Source organism: Podarcis gaigeae (genome assembly GCF_964106915.1).
Source record: "Podarcis gaigeae genome assembly, chromosome: 4".
Taxonomy (NCBI): Eukaryota; Metazoa; Chordata; class Lepidosauria; order Squamata; family Lacertidae; genus Podarcis; species Podarcis gaigeae.
The window spans coordinates 85,209,723-85,236,992 of NC_139677.1; the positions used below are offsets into that span (position 1 = coordinate 85,209,723).

Below are 27,270 nucleotides of genomic sequence, written 5' to 3' on the forward strand. Positions count from 1 at the left end.
GTCAATTGTGTGAGTGCAATTAATGTGACTGGTTTTTAAACTTTAAATAGCAGCTGCAGGGGCAGAAATGTTAAGCTTTTCCCTACCCCTTCTCCACTCCCATTCATCTTTATTGTGTTGCCCTAATGCAATTTCCACAAATCTGTCCTCTTTCAAAAGGTATGATAACAGGACTGGGCCAACTTAATTTTTTCCCCAATATATTTTTGCATTTCTCCCTTGTGGTATATCATCACACACACCAAATAGGTAATGTGGAACTTTTCAGAGTTATGAGCCTGAAAGGAAAATTTAAAGTCATGATCATTTATTAAGTCAATGAGGATTAAGCACAATTTTTTATACACAGAGAGGCATAAAAATAGACTCTGAGATCTCTATTATTTCTCTTTGTTGGCTTGAACCTAATATAACTTTTCGCCTCCGGTTTCACACTGAGCTGGGATAATCTCTTTCCTTTTTATTATACCCACCAACTCTAATAAGACCGCCATGATTTGTATTCTGTGTGCAATGTTATCTTTCGTGATATGCAAAATTTCTGAAAGAAGTTCAAGATAAGGGCATGGATCCTAGCCCTAACTGTGCATGCTTTCACAAATCACAGAGTGGTGATAAGCAGCCCTACAGAGCCAGCTATTCGCAGAAGCCATTTCAAAAACATCTTGTAATGGTGTGGCGCTTTATGCCTAAATATGTTTTCATCCAGATAAGGATTCCTGGAAGCAGAAGACACTCTGCAGTCCACTAGGGTTCCAAAGAAAGGAAATGGTACCTAAGACACATTTTGGCTCTTAGGCAAGACTCCCTCATTGCTGCAAAATTGAAATTGCACTAAACTCAATTTAAGCCTGCCTGTGCCTAGTCTGCAGTTGATGAAAATATAACAAAAGATGTGTATGGACTCTGGGTGTCACATTGCTAGTAATGTTGTACCGACACACACTGCCTTGCTGAGTCGGACTGAAGTTGCATCTAGTCCACTATTCTGTCTTGAAGAATGGCCAGCCAGGAAGCCTGTTTGCTAGCACAAGGGAGCATTAATAACACAGCCTGCCGCTTCTCAAGTCCCTCTTTAAAATGTAGGAAAGGGCCTGCTCTTTCCAATTGCAAAATAAAACACCACATCCCCATATTCTAATAGCATTTTATTTTCCAAAATGGCACCACCTATGCACAAGAGAAGGCTGGGGAGAACTCAAGGTTTGCAGAAGTTGTTGTTGTTATTCTAATTGCCCTTAAGGGGCAACCCCCCATTCCAATAACCTCAAACAACCCAAATGAAACACTGAACATGATCAGCAGCTATAGAATATTTATTGACTGTTGAGGCAGGGGGAAGAGGAACGGGAGACCAGTGGGAGGAACAGAATGGAATGGATTATCCTGCACCAAGGGCACAATTGGCATTTTGAACAGGAGCCCTCCGCACTGCAAGATTTTGTTACAGGACCCACTTACACCCACTAATAAGGTTGTAAACCGCTTTATATTTTTTCCTTAAAAATATGAAATGGTGTAGAAATGAAATGAATATTAATAATTGTAATTGTAATAATCCAGATCCACAAAAACACACCGAACCTCAAGCCTTATGGGCACTGTTTACAAGCAAAATACACTGCTGCTTTCATTGTTGTTTTTTTAAAAAGTTGATAAATAAAAATAGCAAAATCCTGAAATCCTTTTCAGATTCAATTGATTCTTTAGATAGTTCCTTCCTGATTTTGTCTTGTCAAGAATAACCAGCTTTTTAACCCACATACACCTACGTGAACCTTAAGACCCCTTCAGAGGAACTGCTCTGTGGGCCCCCACCCAAGTGAGGTGAGACAGGTGGTTACAAAGGAGTGGCGATGATCGGTGGTGGCTTAAGAAATGCTCTCCTCATAGAAGTTTGTTTCCTCCCTTCTTGATGGTCTTTTTGGCACGAGCTGAAGGCCATTTTACACTTGTGTCTCCAAACAAACCCTATGCTTATTTTCTGTTTTAATCTGTTTTCAGATTTAAAACTTTACACTCTCACTCATTTCGCATAGTTTTAAGCAGAGCTGCAAATTCTTTATGTCTCAATTAGGGAATTTTGCTATGTTGTTACATTATTTTTTTGTTTCAATTATTGTAGTTTTAAACACTGCATAAATGTTTATTTTTATTGTGTAAGCTGCCTAGAGAATTTGATTGATGGACAGCCATGTAAACATAAAAAATTATTCAAGCCTCCTTCCTTTGAAATTGTTCCAAATTAACAAATTACACAGAATGGGATGTGTGCCCACAACCTTATACAGCAGTGACTGCTTAATTATTTGCACTAACCAATGTTTTGTTGTTTGTGGATATTATTATTATTATTAATTCCTATTCTTATTATTTTTCTATACCACCCTTCACCCAAGGATCACAGGGTGTTTTACAATATAAAAACACAAAAATGTGTAATATAGTAACAAACAAAACAATACTGCCCTCTGCTCCCCAGTTTAAAAGTTTAATTAGCCAAAGGCTTGGGAGAAGAGGATTTATTTATTTTTGCCCGGTGCCTAAAGATATGTAACAAAGGTTCAGAGTCCTGAGGTGCAAAGAGAAAACCTGTATTTTTGATTCAGCAGCAGCAGTTTCTTTTGTAATAGTCAGTGCTGGTTTTATAGCTTCTTTCCGCAGCGTTAAATATGAAAGCCCACATGGGACTCCTTGATCCTGACCCTGGGTGAACTTGTGAAAGTCTTCAGGCAGTGGTGCTGAAACTAGACTGATTTCCGATGCAAGGATAAGCTCGAAAAGAATCCCTCGGGCTCCTGTCAGTTTGGGACTGCCTTCTCTACACATCACTGTTGGCTCCCCAGGAATCTCACAAGAATTTGACTCCTGGTTCCAAGCTGTCAAAATCTCTTGACTAGGGGCTGACCATTCTTGAGCTCTCTCTTTCAAGCCTAACCAAAGATGGTGTTTTGGTGTTTTTTTAAGGCTCTGCAGGGAGTGGGAAACACCTCAAAAAACAACATGCCAGTCACTCCACCATGAACCACTGCTAAACAGTCTTTGTTAAGACAGAGGTAGGAATTGGGATCTGATCATGGCAAGGTAAAAAAGAAGTGCTTTGAGGCATTTCTGGAACTTGGCCACAGTGAGGTCAACTTCCCAGCAAGTGTCCTGACCCCATTCCATCAACATCCCAACAGGAGAAAAAGAAATATAAACCGAGAATATATAAATGATAAAAACTGACCTTGTAGGCTACACTCTTCATCTACTGACGTCAGGCAGGTGCCTTCGCAGTTCAATACTCTGTTCCATGTGCGTTTATAACAAGCATATTGAGACACGCAGAAGTTACACGTGTTTTAACCTGTGCATTATTTACTGTTCATTTTAATCAGTAATGGAATGGAATACCTGCTTTAGCTGTCTTTTATCGATAATTTTAATGGGTTGTTTTTTAATACTGCTTGAAGGTTTTAGTAAAGGTTTTACTAAAATCAGATGGTATTTAAGTTATAATGAGAAAAATCTTAATAATTATTCATAAAGGAAACAGCTTATAAGAAGTAAATAAGGAGGCCAGATACAGGGTAATGGTTGTATGTATTGTTGTATGTTATGCTCATTGTATGTTATGTTCACGTTTAATGAGGGTGGATTTCTGTATGGGTGGGTTATGTTGTAAATAAAATTTCCAATAAAAATTTAAAAAATAAAATCGGATAGTATATATACTAGGGGGAAATGGTGCTGACAGAAGATGCCAACAGAGGAACAGTTCCCAAAGAGAGGGTCATGAGAGGGGACCTTGTGCTCCTTCAGAAGTTGGTGAACAGCAACTCCCCATAATCCCTGACTGTCCATCATCCTAGCTAGGGCTGATGGGAGTTGTAGTTCAGCAACCCCTGGAGGCCACAGATTCCCGAACCCTGTGTGAGGTTACAGATAGGTAGCCGTGTTGGTCTGCCATAGTCAAAACAAAAAAAATTCCAGTAGCACCTTAAAGACCAACTAAGTTAGTTCTTGGTATGAGCTTTCGTGTGCATGCACACTTCTTCAGATACACAGTGTGATAATACCTGTGTGAGGTATTCAGGATGATCTGGGAGGGGGTGGGGAATCGCCTTAGGTCAATTTTTTTCAGGATTTCATGTTTCTCTCTACCTAACATTTTCTCAAATGTTATTTATTTGTTTATAAAATATATTAATTGCCTTTCTGCCTGAAATGCACTTAACATACAAATGTCTTATGAAATATATATACCAGTATGGTAAAGTGTAGTGGTTGGATCCAGATGAAGGATTCTCCAGCTGATCTCAGAGAGGTCCATATAAGAGATGTTCCCAAAACATTCTAGGCTCTGCCATTGCAGCGGGTCGGACTAGAGGTCTCTTGGGTCCCTTCCAACTCTATGATGCTATGATTGTGGTCATAACCAAAATCTTGAAGTGATAGACTAATAGGCTAAAGGCAGCTAATGCAGGTGAGCTAGGAACATATGAAACTGTATTCTACAGTCAGATCAATGGTCCATCTAGCTCACTACTGTCTATAACAGGGGTAGGCAAGGTTTACCTCGCCTGGGCCGGTTCACTCCAGTGGAGATCCCTCCGTGGGCCGGATTGCGTGCCCGCTCGTGATTTCCGGCATCTGTGTCTGCGCAGACGCAATTTCCGGTGCCACGGAAGCAGGCAGCTCGGTTCAGGGGCGGTTTGTGGGTCGGTTAATCGACCCCCATGGGTTGCTTGTGGCCCATGGGCCTTAGGTTGCCTACCCCTGGTCTATAAGAAGGGTAGGGAACCTCGAGTCCTTGGGCCAATCTTTGCCCATCAGGGGCTTCCAAGTTGGCCCATGAGGACAGTTTCCCATACACATCCACTTGCAACATCAGCTGATGGGCAAGAGGGTTAAATCAAAGCATCTTGCACCTGATGTCACTTGGCCAACAAATCAAGGACATTCCCCATCCCTGGTGTACACTAAATGTCAATAGCTCTTTGGGATTTCAGTCAAGAGCCTTTCCCAGTCCTACCTAGAGTTGCCAGAGATGAAATCTGGGACCTTTGCCCAGTAAACCATGTGATCTATGGCCCTTCCCTAGCATAGGTTTTGAAGACCCTCTGTGGCTGGTCCCTGTTAATATTCTGAAGTGCTTGAATTGGCCAGGTGAAGAGCAAATTCTCTAAGTGTGGCCTTCTGTCCATTCCTGGTCAGCACAGAGAAACGTCTTGTTATAATCAGGCTTCAGTTCCTGACTGTGAGGACCCTGGGCTGGACAACAGAAACATATTTGAGATGTAGCGTATAGGACCAGTACCCACAACCCCAGACATGATTTGCACGTCATGCTGCAATATGATATTTCTGAAAGCTACGTTTTAATAAAGAGTTGCTCATCACAACCAGTCTTTGTTTCTTGAAGTAGAGCACTGGTGTCTCAACTTCCAGACTACAATGCGAGTCATTTTCCCAGCCCAGTTCTCCAAGTTCCACTGACAAGATGAAGAGAATGCAGGAAGGGGATCAGCACAGCAGCACCTTGAGTTTGCTCTCAAAGGAAACCAATCTTTGCTAAGTGTCAAGTACAAATCATGGTTATTCAGGTAGACGAAATGACGCACACAATTGGACCTTCGTCCTGGAAAAAATCAGCATGTCCCTTGAACAGGATGAACATCTTGCCACAATAAATATGCCAATGCAAAATTACAGCTAAACGTGCGATTTGCATTCACATCTTCTTTGGAAGGCTGGCTCCTGGGAATTATGTGCGGCATAAGGATTCCAAACTTCAGTTAGAAGAAAACTCTTCCTGAACACTAAATCAGTAATTTTGCACTGCAGTTCCTTTAGTCGTGGCTACATTACATTCAAATGCGTTCATACATAATCCAAGGGAAATGAAAATTTACATTCGGGGGGGAGGGGGAGACAAAACCCCTGTTGTGTAAAATATAGAAATAAGGTACAAAGGAAGATAGAAATAATGAAGCAGTACTAATAGCAGGTGGCGCTGTGGGTTAAAGCCTCAGCGCCTAGGACTTGCCGATCGAAAGGTCGGCGGTTCGAATCCCTGCGGCGGGGTGCGCTCCCGCTGCTCGGTCCCAGCGCCTGCCAACCTAGCAGTTCGAAAGCACCTCCGGGTGCAAGTAGATAAATAGGGACCGCTTACCAGCGGGAAGGTAAACGGTGTTTCCGTGTGCGGCTCTGGCTCGCCAGAGCAGCGATGTCACGCTGGCTACTTGACCCGGAAGTGTCTCCGGACAGCACTGGCCCCTGGCCTCTTAAGTGAGATGGGCGCACAACCCCAGAGTCTGTCAAGACTGGCCCGTACGGGCAGGGGTACCTTTACCTTTACCTTTTACTAATAGCAAAATAACAAATAAATAAAAATAAATGCCCTATCAGAGTTCTGTCTGTCTGTCTGTCTGTCTCCCTCCCTTTGACACAAGGGTGGTGGAACTACAAAGAGGGCCCCCTCTGTCAATCTTAACACCTGAAAGGGTCTGAGGAGGTCTTTTAGATATTTGGGGGCCTAAGCAATTTAGGACTCTCAACATTCATGTGAACAACTCAGTTTGGGCTTGCAAATGAACTGGTAACCAGTGCAGCTGGTTCCAGAGTTCTAAATGGAACACTGGCCACTGCATTTTAGACCAGGTGAAGTTACCGAGTTGTCTTGAAGGTTCTCAATCGGGGAACACTACCTAGCTTCAAAACCAGGTTAAGAGGAAACTTTCATTAGTGATGGCTGCAGTTAATATAGAGGCCAATGTAAGGCTTAAACACACTTATAACTGGTGGGGAAGGATGGGAGATCTTCATATGCTGGTTCTAACAGTGTATTACCATGCAGTTTTGTATTGTTCTGTATAATTTTATTGCCGTGAGTCACCCTGGGATCCCCTTTTGCCAGTTCATATACAGCTGTTATTATATCTGCTGTTTTGCTTCCAACACCTTCTCCAGCAATTCTCAGCATTGAATTTCTCCCGCTTTCACCATGACAGACATCCTCAGAGAACTTTCTACCATGATCTCTTTTCCAAGATACATAAAGCCTATTTCGATTCCTAAAATAAGATAGTTCCCTCTTGCACTTCATAGTATGCAGAGGCCATAAAATTTCTGTGAAAGAATAAAAAATAGCCTTACTTTTGCATTTTTCTTTCTGGCTTCTCTTCTTGCTGCCTTTTCTTTCAGTCGTTTTTCCTGTGGGTGAAAAATTAAATATGATTATGATGATTACCTATAGTTATTAGTTGCTTTCCTCACAAAAGTGACCCAAAGTGATTGATGAACACTAAAACCAATAACAAACAGAAACTTTAAAAACATTTCTTTTTTTAAAAAAAACATTGTTCAGCCCTGACATTGAGATCGAGCACTGAGGGCCTTCTGGTGGTTCCCTCATTGCGATAAGTGAGGTTACAGGGAACCAGGCACAGGGCCTTCTCAGTAGTTGCACCTACCTTGTGGAACACCCTCCCATCAGATGTCAAGGAAATGAACAACTATAATGACTTTTAGAAGACATCTGAAGGCAGCCTTGTTTAGGGAAGTTTTAATGTTTGATGTTTTATCATGTTTTTAATATTCTGTTGGGAGACGCCCAGAGTGGCTGGGGAAACCCAGCCAGATGGGCGGCATAGAGTAATAATAATAATAATAATAATAATAATAATAATAATAATAGAGATAAAAGGCAAGTCTTGCACATCCTGCCACTCTAAAAGGCCACAAGTACTGGAAACCCTTCAAATTTAGGCCAAATAAAAGTTCAAATAGAATGAACATTTGTTGCCAGGCACTTAAAAATTGATAAAGATAATGCCAGGCAAATCTTCCTGGGGGGAACATTCCATGAGCAGGGAGCCACCACTGAAAAAGCCTTTTCTTTTGTTTCTGCCCTCCAGACCATCTGTGGAGGGGAGACACAGAGAAGGGACTCAGATGGGCCTTCAGGGTCCAGGTTGGCTTGTGTGGGGAAGAGTAAGTGTATAATGGAGCAGCTTGAGGGGTTTCAACATCAGCAAGTATGTCTTGTAGAGCACATTACACATTCAACTTTTAAAATGGAAGAACAGTCCCTATGGAACTGCAAAACCTCCCGTGTTTATATAAAAATTACACTCTACAATTGATTTATTCCAGATTGATGCTTTATGAGCAATTCAGTTCCTCCCATCAACTCAGCTTTGTCGTCTCTGATATTTTCACCTTCACAAAATCTCACTTTTCCCGAACAGTGCAGTTGTCCTGCCTTCTCAACACAGTCGCCCACTACCACATGCAACCAACAGCAACTTAGTATGTCTGTGAGCCGGGATAGCTCAGTCAGTAGAGCATGAGACTCTTAAAGCTCAGGGTCATGATTTTGTTGGGTGGAGGAGTCCTGCATTGCAGAGGTTTGGACCAGATGACCACCGTGGTCTCTTCCAACTCTACAATTCTATGATCTCGCAGCAGCAATGATTCCAAGGCCTACATGAGGTCCAACTAAGGCATTTAAACAAGACTCTCCCATCCCAATGCTAACTTTTCTTTTTATAAACAAGCTCTCCATGTGCTGCTTCTATTGGTAATGGAATTTTCACTTGCGCACATGTTCAGCTGACAAACCCGCAGATAAAAAAGACCCCCTGCACCATTGCTCAGCAAGGGATGCCAAAATATGTGCATCAAGAGATTATAAAATCAAGTTAGACACTGGAGGGACAAGAGGATAGGGATGAGATTTTCATGGATACTTCAATGCATATCACCAAGCAAGGTTGAATTGGGGGGAAATCTTCTTCAATGTTCTCCTATTAGTTTATTCAGCTACAGAGGTTTAAACTGATATGCTGCAGCTCTAGCAGGGCAGATCCCATATTTGACATCTTGGAAAGTCTACAGCTGAGTCATCTGAAAAGTCTACAGCAGTCTATTATTAACCTCTGCTTACTAAGTGTGACAGTGACGGGGACCCTGACATATTCCCACTTATGCATCCATTCTGGCTAGGAACAGGCCCTATTGCTGATGTTCCTTACTCCAATGCAACACAATTAAACTCATTAAAATGGAAATAAAAGTCGTATTTCTATTTCTGTAATGTCCTTCAGAGACAGGACAGACCTGCATACCAGACTAGTACATCACGACTCTCCGTTCCCTATCTTGCTTCTGTTGCCTTTTATAAAAAGAAAACCTTGAATTTGCCTGGCTTAATCAATCCACCTTTATAGGTTGGTTAAAAAAGTGGTGTTCAAGGCGTATGCTATTTTTAAACATTTATATACTTGAAGTATGCGCAGATGGGAGCCAAACGCATCCTTGTATAACTCAGCTTTTGATAACATGTCTGTGTAACTTCTACCCAGGTGGGTTTTTAAAAAAACAGAAATTGTCTGCAATTGATGTAGTTTTATAAGATGTTGCTGAAATTATTTTGCTTTGATGACAGTAAATTATGTTTAATCAAAATTATTGCAGAAGTTGCAGTGTATGTATTTTGGGAATCTCATTTACCACATCCTTTCATGAAGTTGGATATTTTGTGGAATGTAGTCTTGGTTTTCTTTGATAACTGAGAAAGGTTAGAAAAGTATCTCTCTCCCAAAGGAAAAACTGGGTATAAATATCCCTTTCTCTCAGCGTATATCACCTTTCACATCACCTTTTGCTTGCAGCCCAATTTTAGTGTTGCTGATTCAAATAATTATGATTTAATTAGAGCTTCTCAGCTCTATATCAATAATCAGTATTTTAGATTTGCAATACTAGCATTAGCAATGACAAACCTAGACAGCATCTTAAAAAGCAGAGACATCACCTTGCCAACAAAGGTCCGTATAGTTAAAGCTATGGTTTTCCCAGTGGTGATGTATGGAAGTGAGAGCTGGACCATAAAGAAGGCTGATCGCCGAAGAATTGATGCTTTTGAATTATGGTGCTGGAGGAGACTCTTGAGAGTCCCATGGATTGCAAGAAGATCAAACCTATCCATTCTGAAGGAAATCAGCCCTGAGTGCTCACTGGAAGGACAGATCCTGAAGCTGAGGCTTCAATATTTTGGCCACCTCATGAGAAGAGAAGACTCTCTGGAAAAGACCCTGATGTTGGGAAAGATGGAGGGCACAAGGAGAAGGGGACGGCAGAGGACGAGATGGTTGGACAGTGTTCTTGAAGCTACTAACATGAGTTTGACCAAACTGCGGGAGGCAGTGGAAGACAGGAGTGCCTGGCATGCTCTGGTCCATGGGGTCACGAAGAGTCAGACACGACTAAACGACTAATCGACAGCAATACTAGCATTTTATAAGGTTTTTATGTTATTCACCTTATTTATCTTCTTTTTTGTAATGCTTAAGTTACTTTTAAGTTAAGTAAAGGAAATGTATATGCTATATGCCCGAAGACTCATCCTTGAACACTAAATTCTCACCCACCCCAGACATGGCAGTCGTTGAAGGGAAACTAAGGTGCAAAACTTAACTGCCGGACTTAGTTTCCACTACATAGAAATCAGGCGTAGATTTGTCCTCTGAAAAGAGCAAAGTTGTCGCAATTTGTAACCGTGCAAATATTGCTGGACTCCGACTCCCATCAACTCCCAGCCAGAGTGCCCAATGATCAGAGTTGACAGGAGCCATGATCCAACAACATATGGAGGGCCATAGGTTCCCTATCCTTGATCTACAGCAAGTGTGGGGAACCTTTGGCCCTCTAGGTGTTGCCGAACTACAATTCCTATCAACCTCTGCCATCAAGGCCACTGGACTGAGTTGAGAGCAGCTGCAGAACCATAGGTTCCCCATCCTTGGTCTGCAAAATTCTGCCTATTGTGAGCCAGAGATAACACTGTGGAACTCAATAAGGTAACTGCAAAACCCCCTCTTCTGTGGCTGTGCAATGAAGAAGAGACATTATACATGTCTAATGTATATGGACCGTATAGTTAAAGCTATGGTTTTCCCAGTAGTGATGTATGGAAGAGCTGGACCATAAAGAAGGCTGATCGCCGAAGAACTGATGCTTTTGAATTGTGCTGGAGGAGACTCTTGAGAGTCCCATGGATTGCAAGAAGATCAAACCTCTCCATTCTGAAGGAAATCAGCCCTGGGTGGTCACTGGAAAAACAGATCCTGAAGCTGAGGCTCCAATACTTTGGCCACCTCATAAGAAGAGAAGACTCCCTGGAAAAGACCCTGATGTTGGGAAAGATGGAGGGCACAAGGAGAAGGGGATGACAGAGGACGAGATGGTTGGACAATGTTCTCAAAACTACCAGCATGAGTTTGACTAAACTGCGGGGGCAGTGGAAGACAGAAGTGACTGGCGTGCTCTGGTCCATGGGGTCACGAAGAGTTGGACACGACTAAACGACTAAACAACAACAATGTATATGGACACATCCATGCACATGCATAAGCGATCACTGCCTGGGACACCCACAACACAATTTGTCTAAGTTATTCTAAGAAGATTGTGATTGTTTTGATAACACAGCAGGAGGATGAAACAAACTGAGAATGAATGGCAAACCCACTCACTCCTCCCTGCCTCTCCACCAATGTGTTCCCATGATGTAGGTCATGTCTTACTGCCCCAACAACCCAACTGTGACTTGTTCAATTCTGGTGCATTTCGTGCAAGATCCTGGCCCCTCTAAGGCAGGACTCAATTTTCTACCTCCTGCAATCCAATTTCCAAACTACTTTGTCGTGACCTGCTTTGCTGTAGCTTGTCAACCTGTGTCACTTGCCCATTTCTCTGAAAAACCACCTGCTCTCTTTTCAAGTGCTACCTTTGAAAAAGGATTTTGGGGGGGGGGGGGAGTCAAGCTACATTAACAGTGACCTGGGAGGAATGGAGTGGGGGGGGGGAGGAGGAAGAAGAAGAAGAAGAAAAGCTCAGACAGCTGACAAACCAGAACAAGCTGAAAACAGATTTGAAAGAGGACAACATGAAAAATTCAACAGAGGAAAGATTCCTCCAGGCACCAGGTTATTTTGTTACCCTTTGCTATTTTGGCGACACTCATTTGTCTCCCATTTCATGTCAACCAAATATAATTGAGTCATATGGAAATGGCAGGGTGCATGTCACCAGGCATTGCTCCTCTGCAAGCTCACTTCGTTTTAATAGGGCTTCCAAGGGAAGCGGGTGCAAATCCCAATGAATTGCGTGGAAGTTACAAAGCAGGAGCCTCTTGTAGATTTTATCCATCAAGATGCAATACTAGCCAGAGAAGATGGTTGGTGGGGAAAGGGAGTGTGGGGGGGAGGCAGATGGAATCACATTTCATGGAAGAGTGGTAGCAACACATGCAGAACCGGGGCAATGTATTAGATAGGAGGACAGATGGCAACATAATATATGGAATAATTTATAGGGGGGAAAGACTGGGAGACACAAAAGGATGATGCAGGCTTAATAGAAATCTGGTTATGTGCCTGCTTGTAAGGGAGTAGAAGGCTTTTTGAATAAACTTATAGCAAGTGGAATTTCAGAGGAAAGGTTTATGCAAGGACAGGCACTGCCACCAGGTCCCTGTTCGTGTGAGACGGATGTAATTTGTGGGACAAAAGGTAAAGAATGAGTAACGCTCCGAAACAGAAAATAGCATGGCTTTCTTTTATTTAGCTTCCTTATTCAAGGGAGCACCCATGGATCCGCCTCAGCAAGATTGGACTCCAAGCAACTGAAACTGCAATTTGTGTGATGGAAGTTATGCAGAAGCCTCTACGTGGAAATCAGAGCTGTGCCGTGCCAGAAACAAAAATGGGGGAGAAACAATGAAGAAACACACAAATCATAATCATACTATTTTTGCTTCAACGGGTAGCTCTTATTTTACAACTGGGCTTTTATCTGCAGGCTTTCACAATGCTCAATATCACTCAGATTTTCAGATTTTGCTAAACCGTCATAACTTATTCAAGAGGCAGTGCTTTCTGGGAGGCTGCATGTCCATATTTCACATTAAGAATATGAGATTGTATCATTTGCTTTTGCTTCACCATAAGCCATTTACATGGAAAGAATTGGTGATTAAAATCAAATGACTTGTACGCTTGAAAAATAGAGCTATTGTGCTTTAAAGGGAAGCACTGTGTTTTATTCTGAAACACTGCCAGGCATGCTAATGTCCTCTAATATGCAGTTCTGCTTTTCATATGTGTTACACATCTCGAAATGAAAAAAAGCAACAACAACAAAGTCCCTGTAAGGTAATTCATTTTGGGGGGCATTGCATGCACGTTGCAAATATGTAACAATGTCAAAATGCAAACAGTAAATTTTATAAACACCACGTTTTCGGTTGGTTATTAAAATCTTGCTATGTTTCACAATTTCCAAAAAGCAACCCAAATTATATTTCCCCCCTCCATTATATTGCAGCTAATGAAATGTCCTCTCAGTAAAATGGATTGGTGTGATGGGTAATCTCTGCCACTTCTGCTCATTCTTGAAAGCTCTTTTTTACCTCATTCACAACTTACCCTTTACTCACTACAAGCTCTGCCTGTTTTCATTTCCACACCCGTCCCCATTGTAAGTCCGTAACCCTCAATAGACTGTGTCTCCTGTCTTTCTGGGGAACCAGGAACTACTGATCCCCCCCTCGCTTGGGCCATCAACTCTTTTCCGTGAGGGGCCTCCCCACGGATCACTTATTCCATGTTCACATTTGCATTCATTCTGGGCTTTCAATGAGCACACAACACATGACCACATTGCACCAAAACCCACCTGGCCAAACAGCAGAAGCAAAGAGGTGGCTTCTAAACCCACAATGCTCTCTCTCTCTTTTTTTTTTTGGCCAGGTATTATATTTTGCTTTTAAAGGCTGTAATCAGACTGATGTCTTCACAACTGATGACAACTAATTAGCCACCAAGAAGTTGCTTCGTTCCTATGACTGTTAAGAAGAAACCACTCAGCTCAAAATCAGGGAAGCCCAGCCGAACAGCTGAACTAGATATTTTTCTACAGCTAAAATGTTACCTAGGTACTTAACAGAACATGAATATGGCAGAAGACTGTGAAATTTCTGGCCGGGAGCCAAGTAAGACCGGCAAGACAAATGTGAAGCAGCATCAGTGCGACATAGGTGAAATTGTGGCAGTGCCAAATGAAGGTCGGTTTTGAGGAAAGATTCAAAGCAGCAGCTAACTGTAAGGTACTCCAATATCCTGATGGGCATGAACAGGTCGGTAGTCTTAGCATGTTATCACAGGATAAAATCACAATATAAAAAACAGAATACATAATCAAAATAAAAATAGAAACAACAGAATACCCCCCCCCCAAAAAAAGAACACATTTTAAAAGAGCATTGAATGACAATCAGGCAAAGGGTTTGTTAAAGAGGAACATTTTTGCCTGGGGCCTAAAGGTATACAGTGGTACCTCAGGTTAAGTACTTAATTCGTTCCGGAGGTCTGTTCTTAACCTGAAACTGTTCTTAACCTGAAGCACCACTTTAGATTTAGCCTCATGCTGCCGCCACACCGCCAGAGCCCAATTTCTGTTCTTATCCTGAAGCAAAGTTCTTAACCTATAGCGCTATTTCTAGGTTAGAGGAGTGTGTAACCTGAAGCATATGTAACCCGAGGTACCACTGTATAATGAAGACACCAGGCAAACCTCCCTGGGGAGAGCATTCTACAAATGGGGAGCCACTGCAGATAAGGCCTATTCTCGTGTTGCCACCCTCCAGACCTCTCGAGGAGGAAGCACACGAAAAAGGACCTCAGAAGATGTTCTCAGGGTCCTGGTAGGTTCATATGGAAAGAGGTGGTCCTTTAGGTATTGCAGTCCTGAGATGTTTTTGTTACGATATAGAAGCAATGCAGCTGCAAACTGCTAGCTTGAAAGCAAAACATAATGGGAATGTTGGGATTGTCCGTGGGAAACAGAGGGACAGTCAATTCACAGTGCGAAGCACTGGAATTAGCTCAGAGTGTAATATGAGCTCTTCCGTTTATTCCTGTCCAGGAAGTGCAGGAAGTGTTCGCCACTACACTGCTGGAGTTTGAAGAGAGCAGTCATGTTTTTTGTAATGCTGCAAAGACAGAAATAAAGGCATGTAAATACGTTTCTGTCTATCTTTTTCCCCTGCCAGGGGGCAGGAAAGAGGGGGGGGGTGTTCTTCTCACGTTTGAGAAGAATTGCCTATCGAGACCTCGCCTGGATCTTGCTGGGGAATGCAGCCAGGAAGGTCAACAGGGAATCATGCCAGGTGCCTGGGAGAGTTGCCAGTTTCTCCTGATAAAGGCTTGATTTCCAACAGTTTTAAGGCTTTATAGGTCAAAACCAGCACTTTGAATTGGGTCCAGAAACTAGTTGGTAACCAGTGCAGTTGGATAGGCTAGAATCCAGCCTTGGATCTCAAAGTTTAAGCTTTATATATACAAACACAGGTGCTGACTCCATGATCAGAATGGCATAGCATTTTGGCTAAGAATGAGTTCCACAAATCCAAACTAGCAGCCATTGGAATTGCAGGGCGTGGGGATTATAGAGGTACTACAGGGAACAAGCTACTGCTTCCAGGTCCACCTTTCGTTCTCAGAGTAACATTCTGCACTGAATTGGCTGAGCATTTCAGCTGCAGCATTCTCTAGAGTGACTTTCACACATTACATAACTAGCTCTGTATCAACTCACATGGGGAATGACTTGCAGAACCTTTTCCATTATATGTAGACGTTGTAGCCTAAGGGCAAATTGGTGGATGTTTGCGCTGCAAAATTAATTACCCATCCACTGAATTTTTCAAAAAATAAATGTTCTCCTGTATGCACCTAGTAAATTTTCACTATTTGAAGAGAGGGAAAATGTAATTTTCTAATCATAATTAATACATGACCTTACTGTTTGCCTGGGGATATTTGTCAGACCGTACCTGCAAATTAGGCAGCCTACAGATTTCTCAACCTTAGCTTTCCATTAAAAAGAGGGAGGGGAGAATCTTAAAAATCTCTGTGTGAAATAAGGTATGTTCGTGTGGGGGAACAGTAATACTTTTAAAATGTGTTTAATTTTCTTGTCATAAGGGGATGGGGAGAAAAGGCCAAAGTCTCCTCCTAAATAAAGAGTATTAGATTTATTCACTGAAAGGCTGCTGTAGGTTGGGACATTTATCATAATGTCAAAACTCTACAGGCAAGTGGGATTCAGATAAACCTCCAGACTCTTGACAGTCAATACTTTGAAGACATACTGTACTTCCTAAGTATTTTAATATGCCTGCCAAGGTGTCACATTTGGGGCACTGTCAAAAGTGGAGGGGGGGGGACACCTTAAGACGACAGAGGAAGAAATACCCAGAGTAAGTGGGTGAAAAGTATTACAGTTTACGAATATGTGCATGAGGAGATGAAAATTACAGCTGCTCCTGCATTGTTTGGGGGGGGAGACATCTTGACAGATTTGAAGGAAGTTATTCTATTTACTGCAGTAATGAACAACAGTGCGAAAGTTCTGCTCTGAGTATTTTGCACCCATTAGTATGCAAGAGCTACACCTGTTTTTTGGCCAACTTACTCAGAAGAATTAAGTTCAGCTATGTCTAATGGGGCCTACTACTCCAAAGTAAGTGCATGTAGGACTGCTGCCTAGAATGGCAGCATTTTTCAGCCAAACATATATCTTTGCATCACTGCATGCCAGCCACCCACAACCTCATGTCCTCCAGATTTTCTGGACCAGAACTCACCTGTGACTATTGGCCATCCTGGCTAAGGGTGATAGGAGTCATAGTCCAAAATGTCTGGAAGATCTCAGGAAGGAGAATGCAGCTGTACATTATCACTCTATATGCTATATACTGTTTAAAGACAGATCTTCCAAAACAGTGGTTTTTGCAAGTTCTTGTTGAGTAAAAGTGTTTGTTTTTAATTAATCCCAGTTTGAATTTATATCCAAATCAGTCAAATACTTAAAGGAGACCAAGAGAAAAATCCACCGAACTACTGGACCATTTTAAGTTCTAAGGGAGTAATTTAGAAGCAAGTGGTTGGCAAAGCAATTCTAATGAGTAACTTCTATAGAAAAACTTCCAATGATTCAGAAGGAAAAATCTCACTTCCCCCAATTTAACTATACCTTTACCTTTACCTACTTTAAATGAGGAACATTTCTGTCTTCAGGGGATCCACCAACATTAGGGTGGGATCAGAATGGTACTATAAATGCATATTACCTGCATTAGAAACCTGTGTTAGAACCGCAAAGCAACTCTGCCATCAAATTGCAGCCTCTGCCCTCACTCCCCATCTGCAATAATGGGGAATTAATACTGATCTACTTCGCAAGGTTGTTGTAAGGATTAATGAGATGTGTGCGAAGTACTCTGGGCACTTAGAAAGGTATCATATATACCGTTAATCTTTTAAAAACCATTCCTGTTGTTTGTAAGCCTGGTAAGGGTGTTGTAAACTCACAACTGCATAATATTAAAAAGTCAACCACCCCCCATTGCAGACAGTGTCTTGCTGGGTAAAATAGTTCCACCCTTCCCTTTTGATACAAGGCATTTGCCATTAACTTTCAGCTCCCTCTTGTTTGAATGCTGTGAAAGTACGGAAAGCAAGATCGATCTGCGTTTTATTATGCTCTTCATAATTTTAAGTACCTAAGTCAAATCTATTAACTCTTCTTTCAAGGTTAAGTAATTTGAGACATCAGATTTGCATACAAGTTCCATTTTCCTTCTCTTCAGAGCTTGGTAAAAGAGCTGCTTGTTTTTCCCCAACTTTATACAAAGGATAAAGGGACCCCTGACCATTACGTCCCATCGTGACCGACTCTGGGGTTGCGGCGCTCATCTCGCTGTATTGGCCGAGGGAGCCGGCGTACAGCTCCCGGGTCATGTGGCCAGCATGACTAAGCCGCTTCTGGCGAACCAGAGCAGCACAAGGAAACGCCGTTTACCTTCCTGCCGGAGCGGTACCTATTTATCTACTTGCACTTTGACGTGCTTTCGAACTGCTAGGTGGGCAGGAGCAGGGACCGAGCAATGGGAGCTCATCCCGTCACGGGGGTTCGAACCGCCGACCTTCTGATCGGCAAGTCCTAGGCTCTGTGGTTTAACCCACAGAAGGTATAAAACCAGGAAATTCAGTATTTGACTCCTTTCTGTTTAACATCTACTATTTAGGGACAATTTTGCAGGATTTCTATTGCACACAGTTGAATGTCTCCTACACAGTATAACTTTCTCTTAATTTCTATCACTTTGGTATGTCAAGTATTAGTTTGCTCAGATTATCATAGCTTTATGCATGCAGCTGTGGTATGGGAAATGGGCCAATTATGAAGTTTTCTAAGCATGGGGAATCCGAGAACAATATAATTCATTAAAATACAAACCCCAAATTAATAAAAAATAATTGAAAATGCAAGTAAAGCAATTAAATTCCAAGGATAAGAGGTAATGAAGAAGTGTGAGGTGAATGATTGCAGTATTATAAATCAATGAACCAGTTCACTGACAAATTCATGAACTCTGAAAATTAAGTTTTTGTACTTTTATTGCCAAGTTACAAAATACTTTATCAGTCACTCCTTCAGACTTTTAAAAATGTGTAAGTGAACAACCCACATTAATCTGACATTTATTTTAAAAAATAAAATCAGGTAATAGTTACCTTGGAAGAATGGTTTTATAGTACATTCTTCACAATGAAAAGCATTTTTTAAAAAAATATCAAATTTATTAGCACCCTTATTATTGGATTCAAAGGGTATTTATTTTTATACAATGGACTTCATTATCCTTCATGAAATGAAAGGAACTTGAAACGGTAATGAAATAGTATTAGCAGGAGTATTGACAAAAGAATCTAAGTGACTCTTGATTTAGAATACGACTGCAATTTTTATACTGCATTTGAGGATTCCTGTATAATTGCAGCTTTTACATACAGATCAGACAATTTACTTCTGTTTCAAAGAGATGCAGAAGTATTCCTTCTGGAGAACTTGTGGGCTGCATTTTCATGTTCCCATCTGACAATTCTGCTAAGCAATTTTGTGATTCATTATGAAATCTTACATATGTACCTGGGAGTCTCACAAAAGTCCAAGGAACTTGTTTCTGAGAAAGTGATCACTAAGTCCCAGGGAAATGTGTCATAAGCCCCCACCCAATTAGTCTGCAGGTAAAGGGGGAAAGACATGAGGTGGTACTAAGACCCAACAGCAGAGGCAGCCAAAATGGTATCCTTTAGATGTGCCTGGACTTCAACTCCCATCACCTCCAATGATACAGTCAACGGTCAGAGATGATGGGAGATATTGTTCACCTATAAAGGGCACATAATCTCTGCCAGCAGAGATTACCAGGATTCTAGACAGCAATACATGAGGTTGCTGCCAAGAATGGCAACTTCATGTCAAATTCTCCTCCTGTTCCCCTAATGTATAATTATGGAGATAGGCCACATCACATTCTCAGTTTTCCTACTACCACCCCACATTACTAACTGCCTCTACAGGGGCAGAGGCGAAAAGGAACATAAAATGAGGTGATCTCATCATACATTTCTATAAAGGTACGCTGTGGGAGAGGGTAAATCCATTTTTGGGAGAGAGTGCAAGGAGGAGCCTGGCTCCTGATATGATAAAACTGTAGTCAACAAGGATCCCAACACAGAATGTGCACTGGCCCATGGCTACTTAGGGAGCAGAGGTGAGCAGAAAGATGTGAGTAAAATAAATGAGAAAGCAAGGAAAATAAAAACTAGGAATGTTCCATGAGTGGATGAGACCTTAAGGAGCAGGAAAAGGAAATGATGGAAGATTATGGAAACAGAATTTTTCTACAGAGATGGCTCCACTTGCTGTTTCCAACATGGTGGTTTGAAGAATATACCCAAGGAGTCATCTCACCAGAAGGAATGGGGTGAGCAGCAATTTCTGGACTACAGCTCTAGAACAGGAGTGGTGAACCTTCCCCTCACCCCCTTAGGATGGACTGATGACCCACAGGAAAAGTCTATCATGGTCTGCTGCTGTCGGTGGACAGAGCCAAACCCAACCAAGAGCTGGAAGTGGGAGGGGCTTACAGGATTGCTTAATACTCTCTCTGTTCCCCAGCCTAATACTCACTCTGTTCCCCAGCCTTCACACACATGCACACACCACAGGAAGCATTTTCCAGAACGGCCGTCTAGAGAGCCTCTGCAGACCCAGATGCTGCTGTGGGCCACGTAAAAGCAGACTGAGGGTCTCATCCCAGTTCTAGAGCGTTCAGAAACCCCTTCCGTGCAGGTGAAAATCTGTATGTGGGGCTGCCCAGAGACTGCACATAGGAAGTAGGAATCAAAAAGGATGAGGGCCAGAACACTGTTAGCTCTGCAGTTCAAGAGCTTGGAGTCTGGGGCTAGCTTGAGCAAAAAAAAAGATGATATACTGTATTAGTATTAAGCCCCACATGCACAACACCAACATGCAATGTTAAATTACAGCTGATGTTCCTGGCTAATTACAGAAGACAAAAGTAGGCATGCTATTTCCACCCCCTGCCAAATAATAAAACATTCTGCTACCATCTCTTCAGCCTCTCCTTGTCAGGAACCTTTCAGTAAACTTTTAATAGTTCCTTAGATTCTTTGAAACATGGATTATTTCTTCTTGTATCTATCTAGAACAGGGCTCTGACCTGTTATAGACTTTTAGGCCCTATCAACAGAAATGCTATAAATAACAACAATGAGGAGAATGATCAATGAGCGTTATAGAGATAGAGTAACCTTTGTAACTATTCTCTGCTGTCAAGTTCACAAACTTTCAGCTCTGGTTTATGACAAATAAATGGCCCAGAAACAATCTTTGCATTTTTATGGCCTACAATTTACTTTTTTTTTAATGCCAAAAAGGGAGTTTAAAGTACCGACATTAAAGCTTTACATTATAGCTGAAATCAATCACATTATAGCTATGACATTTCCTGAATAATTCATTAGAGTTTCAATCACATCTATGAAAAATGTAGGCATTTAAATAAAATGTATTATGCCGAAGGCCTCATTGATACAGGACTCTCTAGTGGTCTCTTGGTGGTTTACAATATCATGTCCTCTGCTATAATGACCCTTCAAACATTGCCCTGCTTTCTGCCTATGAGCATCAAGAAACCAAAATTTAACACTGTCACAATACGGAACGAGGAAACTTTGGCTCTCTAGAATTTGTTGGACTACAACTCTCCTCAGCCTCAGCCAGTATGGATATGGGAGTTGTAGCTCAATGACAACTGGAGGGGACACAGTTTCCTCATTTCTGAAATAGAGTAAGGGTCTGTTAGTCAACTAACCAGTGTGGTTGGGTTGCATATTGGCTTCCATGTCACTTGTAATAATTGAAGCTAGAAGGTCACATGGGAGCGGCAGGCCAACACAGTCACTTGTCAGCCACGGTTGCCTGTCCCCAGGGAATAGCAATGGTGATGTGAGAGGCAGTCATGTTGTCCACTTCTACTGCCTCATCTCCCCAGTTCATACAGTGGAGAAGAACAGGAAAACATCATCCAGACTCTATAAAATGCTTTTAAAAATCCAAATGTTTTGGAATGGATAAATGTTATGCAAAATCCTTCATTCCCCAGGGTACACATGTCAGCATTTCACAGCGTTTTGTCTCCAATATTCTGACAAATGGAAGGAAATCAACTTACCCTGTGTTTTTCTTTAATCTTCTTCCTATATTCTTCTTTGTCAAATTTGTCCTCTTCCTGCAGCCTCTCTTTTGCTTTGTTGAGACTGATTCCACCACTGTCATCGTCATCTTCTGCTTCGTCGTGAACAGATTTTTGTGCGGGTGGCCACTGCTGAATTAGCTGGATTTAAAAAGAACAATGAAAAATATCACTGCATCGCCCTACATTCTAATTCTGATTCAAGAGTTGAATCAGACTTGAAGTACATAACTTGAAGTGCTGTCACTTATGTAGCCAAGACAGGAACAGCCACAACACAGCAAGAGAGGTGTCAACAGAGCTGGAGTAACCATAAGGTCTGCAGAAGTACAAAAAAAAAAAAGGAAATCTAACCTGGGCGGGGCCTGAAAATAGCCCTATGAGCACTGAGTGTCCTCAATGGCCACAGAATAATGACCAAATGCCCCCCCCCCCGAAAAAAAAACCTAGATAGTTGGGGCAGTGGAATAAAGTATGTCTGCCCGATGATAACAATGGACAGGAGCACACCATACTGAAAGTTTGTTGCGGGTCCCACTGGTAAATTCAATTCAATGTAATTGAACATTTAATTGCAAATAATTAGTTGTCACAATGTTTTATTTGAAGGCAACAATTGGGTAACTCAAAATCTTACACAGAACCAATAAGAGCTGCTTCAAGGAAAAGCAAGCACCCTAAGCTAACATTTGAAATTAAGTGAAAAGAAAGGTAGAGGGTAGCAGCAAGGCGTTTGGGATCCAAATAAAAGGATTTTGTGGCGTGGAAGGATGGCAAAGCGGCACAGCAGGATGATGAGCTTCTTGGAATTATTGGGAAATGGGGAGTGAGTGTGTTTGGAGAATCAAAAGTCTCAAGGTCTGCTGCATGGAGAGAGAGGGGGGAAGGAAGAACCAATGGATGTGCAATGGTGAATGCAAGGTCTCAGGCACACTGGAATGACAGGATTATAGACCTAATCAGCTAGTCCAGCCCTCTCCTCAGTGCAGGATCTGCAATGTGCAGGATCTAAGTGCAGGATCTAAAGTATGTGCTGAGTTATACAAGTATTATACAAACTGATATTGTCAAATGCAGAGGCTTCTGCAAAGGCCACCCTTGTGTCTTTAAAGTCTTGTTTTCATATTTCTCTCCCTCTGAGATCAGCTGAGAATATATCACCGAAGCCCATATTGCTACTTCACATTCTGAACGCAGCGCCGCATCCAACACGATCATTCCTCACACAAATTCATAAAAACCACTCTTAATACATCGACCTAATTATAGAAACTGACAGTTCAGCATCCATGGCTGCCACAGAAACACATTATAGGGCTTCCTAAAAAGAAGGAAAAAACCATGGCAACTTTTTATCAAGCTACTATACTCACTTATCCATCGTCTGCAGTTTCAAATTAGCCTTTGAAACAGCAATGCACTGTATTTATTTTAAGAAGCAAAGCATTACGACTTCAGCTTAATCAGAGCGTTTGTCGTAGCCTTCTGTGCAGCCAAACTAAATGCTTCGTTTTCAGGCAAGAAATCATGGGCCATTGTAATCTGCTTGCGATGCATTTCCATAGAAATTTAGTACCGCAAACATGGCCACAGTGATCCATCAGTCAGTGTAGTCTCAAAGACTGCATTTGGCCTATTGTGCCCTTGAGACTATAGAAGGGGGTCAAAAGCTGTTGCATGCAGGAAGGGAGAGGTGGGCCTCTGTTCTAAACAAATACTGTGAATAACCACTATTTCAGTGGTAAGGAGCCTGTGCAAATTCAGCAGCACCTACCTGCAACCTAGCAACACTTCCTCTTTCCTTCCACCCTGCATGTTACTGTACAGTCACATTAGATTGCAGAAGGAATTGAAACTGACAATTGTCACCATCTGCTATAGAAAAGGCCATGGAAAAGTATTTCTTCCTCTTAGATTTATTGTGGTTTTGCAGACCCCCCCCCCCCAAAGCACATTCCTGGTAATTAGCATTTTGCAAATCACACATCTAAGTGCCTGATAATAAAGACTAGGAGATAATTTTTATATTTTCAGTGAAAACACTGTGGTGCTCAGGCTTATGAAGAACAATAGATATTTTTTTGCTTAACTGATAGTTTTCAAGACCGTGATGAACTCTGAGGTTCCTCTTGGGAACTTCTTTGGGGGTATTCAACAAGAGTAAGATCACTAATGACAAATATATCTGGAGCCTGACAACCATTATCCATCTTCCCTACAGTGCGCGGGGAGTACTGGTGGAATTCTAATCGGCCAGGACAGTATCAACTGAATATGACAAAAATCCTTTGCAAGGTCTCAGTATTCCAAAGCCACTTCATAATTTATTGGCACACCCCAATGTGGGAAGTGTGTGCCAAAATTTGAAAATTTGACAGCTTGTGTTCTAGGCCCAACACCAACACACACACACACACACACACACACACACACACTTCTTAGTATAAGCCAGCCAGTTTTCTTAGATCTTACCTCTCCATCTTCAGTAAACACAATTTTTGTGTTTACTTTAAATTTTCTCTTCAATACTTTTTTAGCTTCTTTTGTTTTAGTTATTTTCTTCTTCGGCTTTGAATTCGATGTACTCTATAAAAGAAGAGCAGAAGACAGACAGCATGGTTAACTTTTAGCAAAGAGGGATTCCAGGACAAGGATGAAAATACGCCACTGCCATCAACCAAAAGGCACATCTGTGCTACAAAGAGCACATGTGGTGGTGTTGTATTAAAATTTATTAAATTTTTATACCACCCTTCATCCAAAGATCACAGTGGTTCACAACATAAAAATACAAGTTGAGAACACAAAATGCATAATAAGACAAAAACAAACACAAACCAATAGCTCCCCTCCCACAAATACATTTAAAAACTGCAGCAAAAATAAGTCTAAATTTATTCCCACCAGCTAATGCCCAACCCATAAAACAAGAAGCTACATTGCTTTCAGAAGACGCTCAGGCTCAGCCTTTAGTGAACCTTGTAGGGGAAAAGGAATTCTGAATATATCTTCAGAAGCATAAAAGAATTAATACGTAAACCAAGAATCGATTGCCACGACTTATATGTTTGAGTTTGGGATTTCACAACTGGACACAGCTTCCAAAGGTGTTGATGTGCAGACATCTGAATCACCTTCAGAGGAAAATTTTATTACTTTGTCAAGCAGCCCTCTGTTGCCAAACGAACCCCTCTAAGACACTACAGAGGCAGTGAAAAACTGCCTCCACATTCAAGTAGCAGCTCCACTACTGAAATGTGAGGAAAAGTTTGTGATATGGGACACCTGTATAGCCTGGAAAGTGTCCACTCTTTTAAAGTTTCTTACAAACATAATACATAATATTCGAAGTAAAACTGAGAAGAAAGACAAAGAAGAATTTAGCACTACAAGGTACCATGCAAACTTTAGCTCAGGTATCCTGCATGCCAAGCCCTTTTTTGCTGGAATCGTTTGAAATAGATGCATAGCATGCCCCCAGGCCAAGAGCAATGAAATTAAACAAGGAGAGAAAATTGTTCCTTATTTCCTGTTCTATTGCTTCCATCTTAGTAAGCAAGAAATGGATATCGTTAAGTGTGCTCTCCACAATGATTTCCATCCAGAATAAGGGGCAAAGAGAAATGAAGGCATGAATATACATTTCCTTGTGGGCTTTAATGAAAATTACATAGTCAATCATATCTTGCCCTCTGGAATCCAATTTTTAACCTGCCACTTTCAATAACTACCTCTAACATTAGGAAAACAGGCAGGCGGAGGCAATTCGGCAGGGAGGGCTTAAAACCGATTCAGATTTCATCCAGGTCTCCAGCAATGGCAATATTGATTCCGTTTTGAACATTTTGGAAGAGACTCTGCCGCCTTTCAGAAACAGGTGAGCAGGGAACCAGGGGCTTATTTCAACTGTTCCAGGAACATTTCAGCATCTACTGCACTTTACATCCTGGTAGAGTCCTGCTGTGTTGGATGAGTTTCAGTTGGTAAGGCCTGAGGATGTGGACAAGGTGCTTGGATTGGTCAGGAGAACAACTTGCACTGTTGCCCCTCATGGCTGAAAAAAACTTGCAGGGAGGGGACAGCTGGCTGGGTTAGGGAGGTGATCAACACCTCCTTACAAGAGGCGGTGGTTCCTGCCTGTTTGAAGGAGGCAGGGGTAAAACCACTCCTTAAGAAACCCTCCATGGACTCAAAAAACTTAAGTAACTACTGGCCAGTTGCTCATCTCCCCTTCTTGGGCAAGGCTCTTGGGTGGGTGGTTATGGACCAGACCTGAGTGCTCTTGGAGGAAACGGATTCTCTAGATCCATTTCAATTGGGGTTTAGGCTCGGTTTTGGCACAGAAACTGCTTTGGTCACCCTGTATGATGACCTTCATCAAGAGAGAGACGGGGGAAATATATCCCTGTTAATTCTCTGCAACCACTCAGCAGCTTTTGATACCATCAACCATGGTATCCTTCTGGAGAAGATCAAACCTCTCCATTTTTAAGGATATCAGCCCTGAGTGCTCACTTTGGCCACCTCATGAGAAGAGAAGACTCCCTGGAAAAGACCCTGATGTTGGGAAAGATGGAGGGCACAAGGAGAAGGGGACGACAGAGGACGAGATGGTTGGACAGTGTTCTCGAAGCTACCAGCATGACTTTGACTAAATTGTGGGAGGTAGTGGAAGACAGAAGTGCCTGGCGTGCTCTGCTCCATGGGGTCACAAAGAGTCGGACACGACTAAACAACAACAACAACAAGGGTACCATGGCACACTAGTTGAAAACCACTGCCTTATGCTATTTAACATCTACATGAAACTGCTGAGTGGTGTCATCTGGAATTTTTGGTGTGCAATGTCAGCAATATGCTGACGACACACAGCTCTACTTTTCCTTTGCATATGCAGGTGAGGCAGTGGATGTGCTGGACCGATGTCTTACCTTGGTAATGGTTCCTTCATCCGCTCCACACCTACACAAAACAGCCTCTGTGAGGGGTAATACTGCAGAAAAATCTGTTTTAGGGTCTGTGTTTCCAGTACGTGTGATGTAAAAGTGGCTGGGAGAAAAAATATGAAGTAGTTGTTTTGATGTTTCATCTTCTTTTTCTTTCTTTTTTTAAAGAGTTGTGCCTCCAGTTAAAAGAAGAAAAGCGTTTACCAAGGGCAGGTATGAGCTTTGATGCTGAACTAAGAACATTATTTTGCTGACATTAACAAAATGTTTCTTTCTGCCCCACAACACTCAGAAACCTTTGCTTTCGAAGTTGTGGAAAGTACTTTTGATGGAGGAAAGGGCAACATTCTATGATGAGATGAAAAGCTGCAAGCTATACGTAGTGCCAATTAATGCTGACAAGTTCATTTCCACTCGCAAAATGAGCGGAACTGTGATATATACATACACATACACACACACACACACACACACACAGCATGCAGAAGAATTTGCCTGAAGATGTGAAGGTTCACAGAGGGGGAAGACAACAGGGGTAACTCCAGCGAGTGCCACTCCCCTAGGCCCTCATAGATATCCCACACACCCTTGGCCCCCAATCTCCCCCACTGTGGTTCAGAAGGTACATAATCTTACATAGTAGGT

General features: G+C 42.0%; 1 protein-coding gene across 1 annotated transcript in view; it reads right to left on the bottom strand.

Moving 5' to 3' along the window:
- Positions 1-27,270, bottom strand: part of DDX10 (DEAD-box helicase 10) — a gene marked incomplete at its 5' end in the record, with an annotated part of 158,923 nt that overhangs the window by 40,464 nt on the left and 91,189 nt on the right. Inside the window, 3 exon segments of the mRNA XM_083736392.1 lie at positions 7,141-7,197; positions 21,659-21,820; positions 24,152-24,265. Coding sequence (XP_083592518.1) covers positions 7,141-7,197; positions 21,659-21,820; positions 24,152-24,265 — 333 coding nt within the window.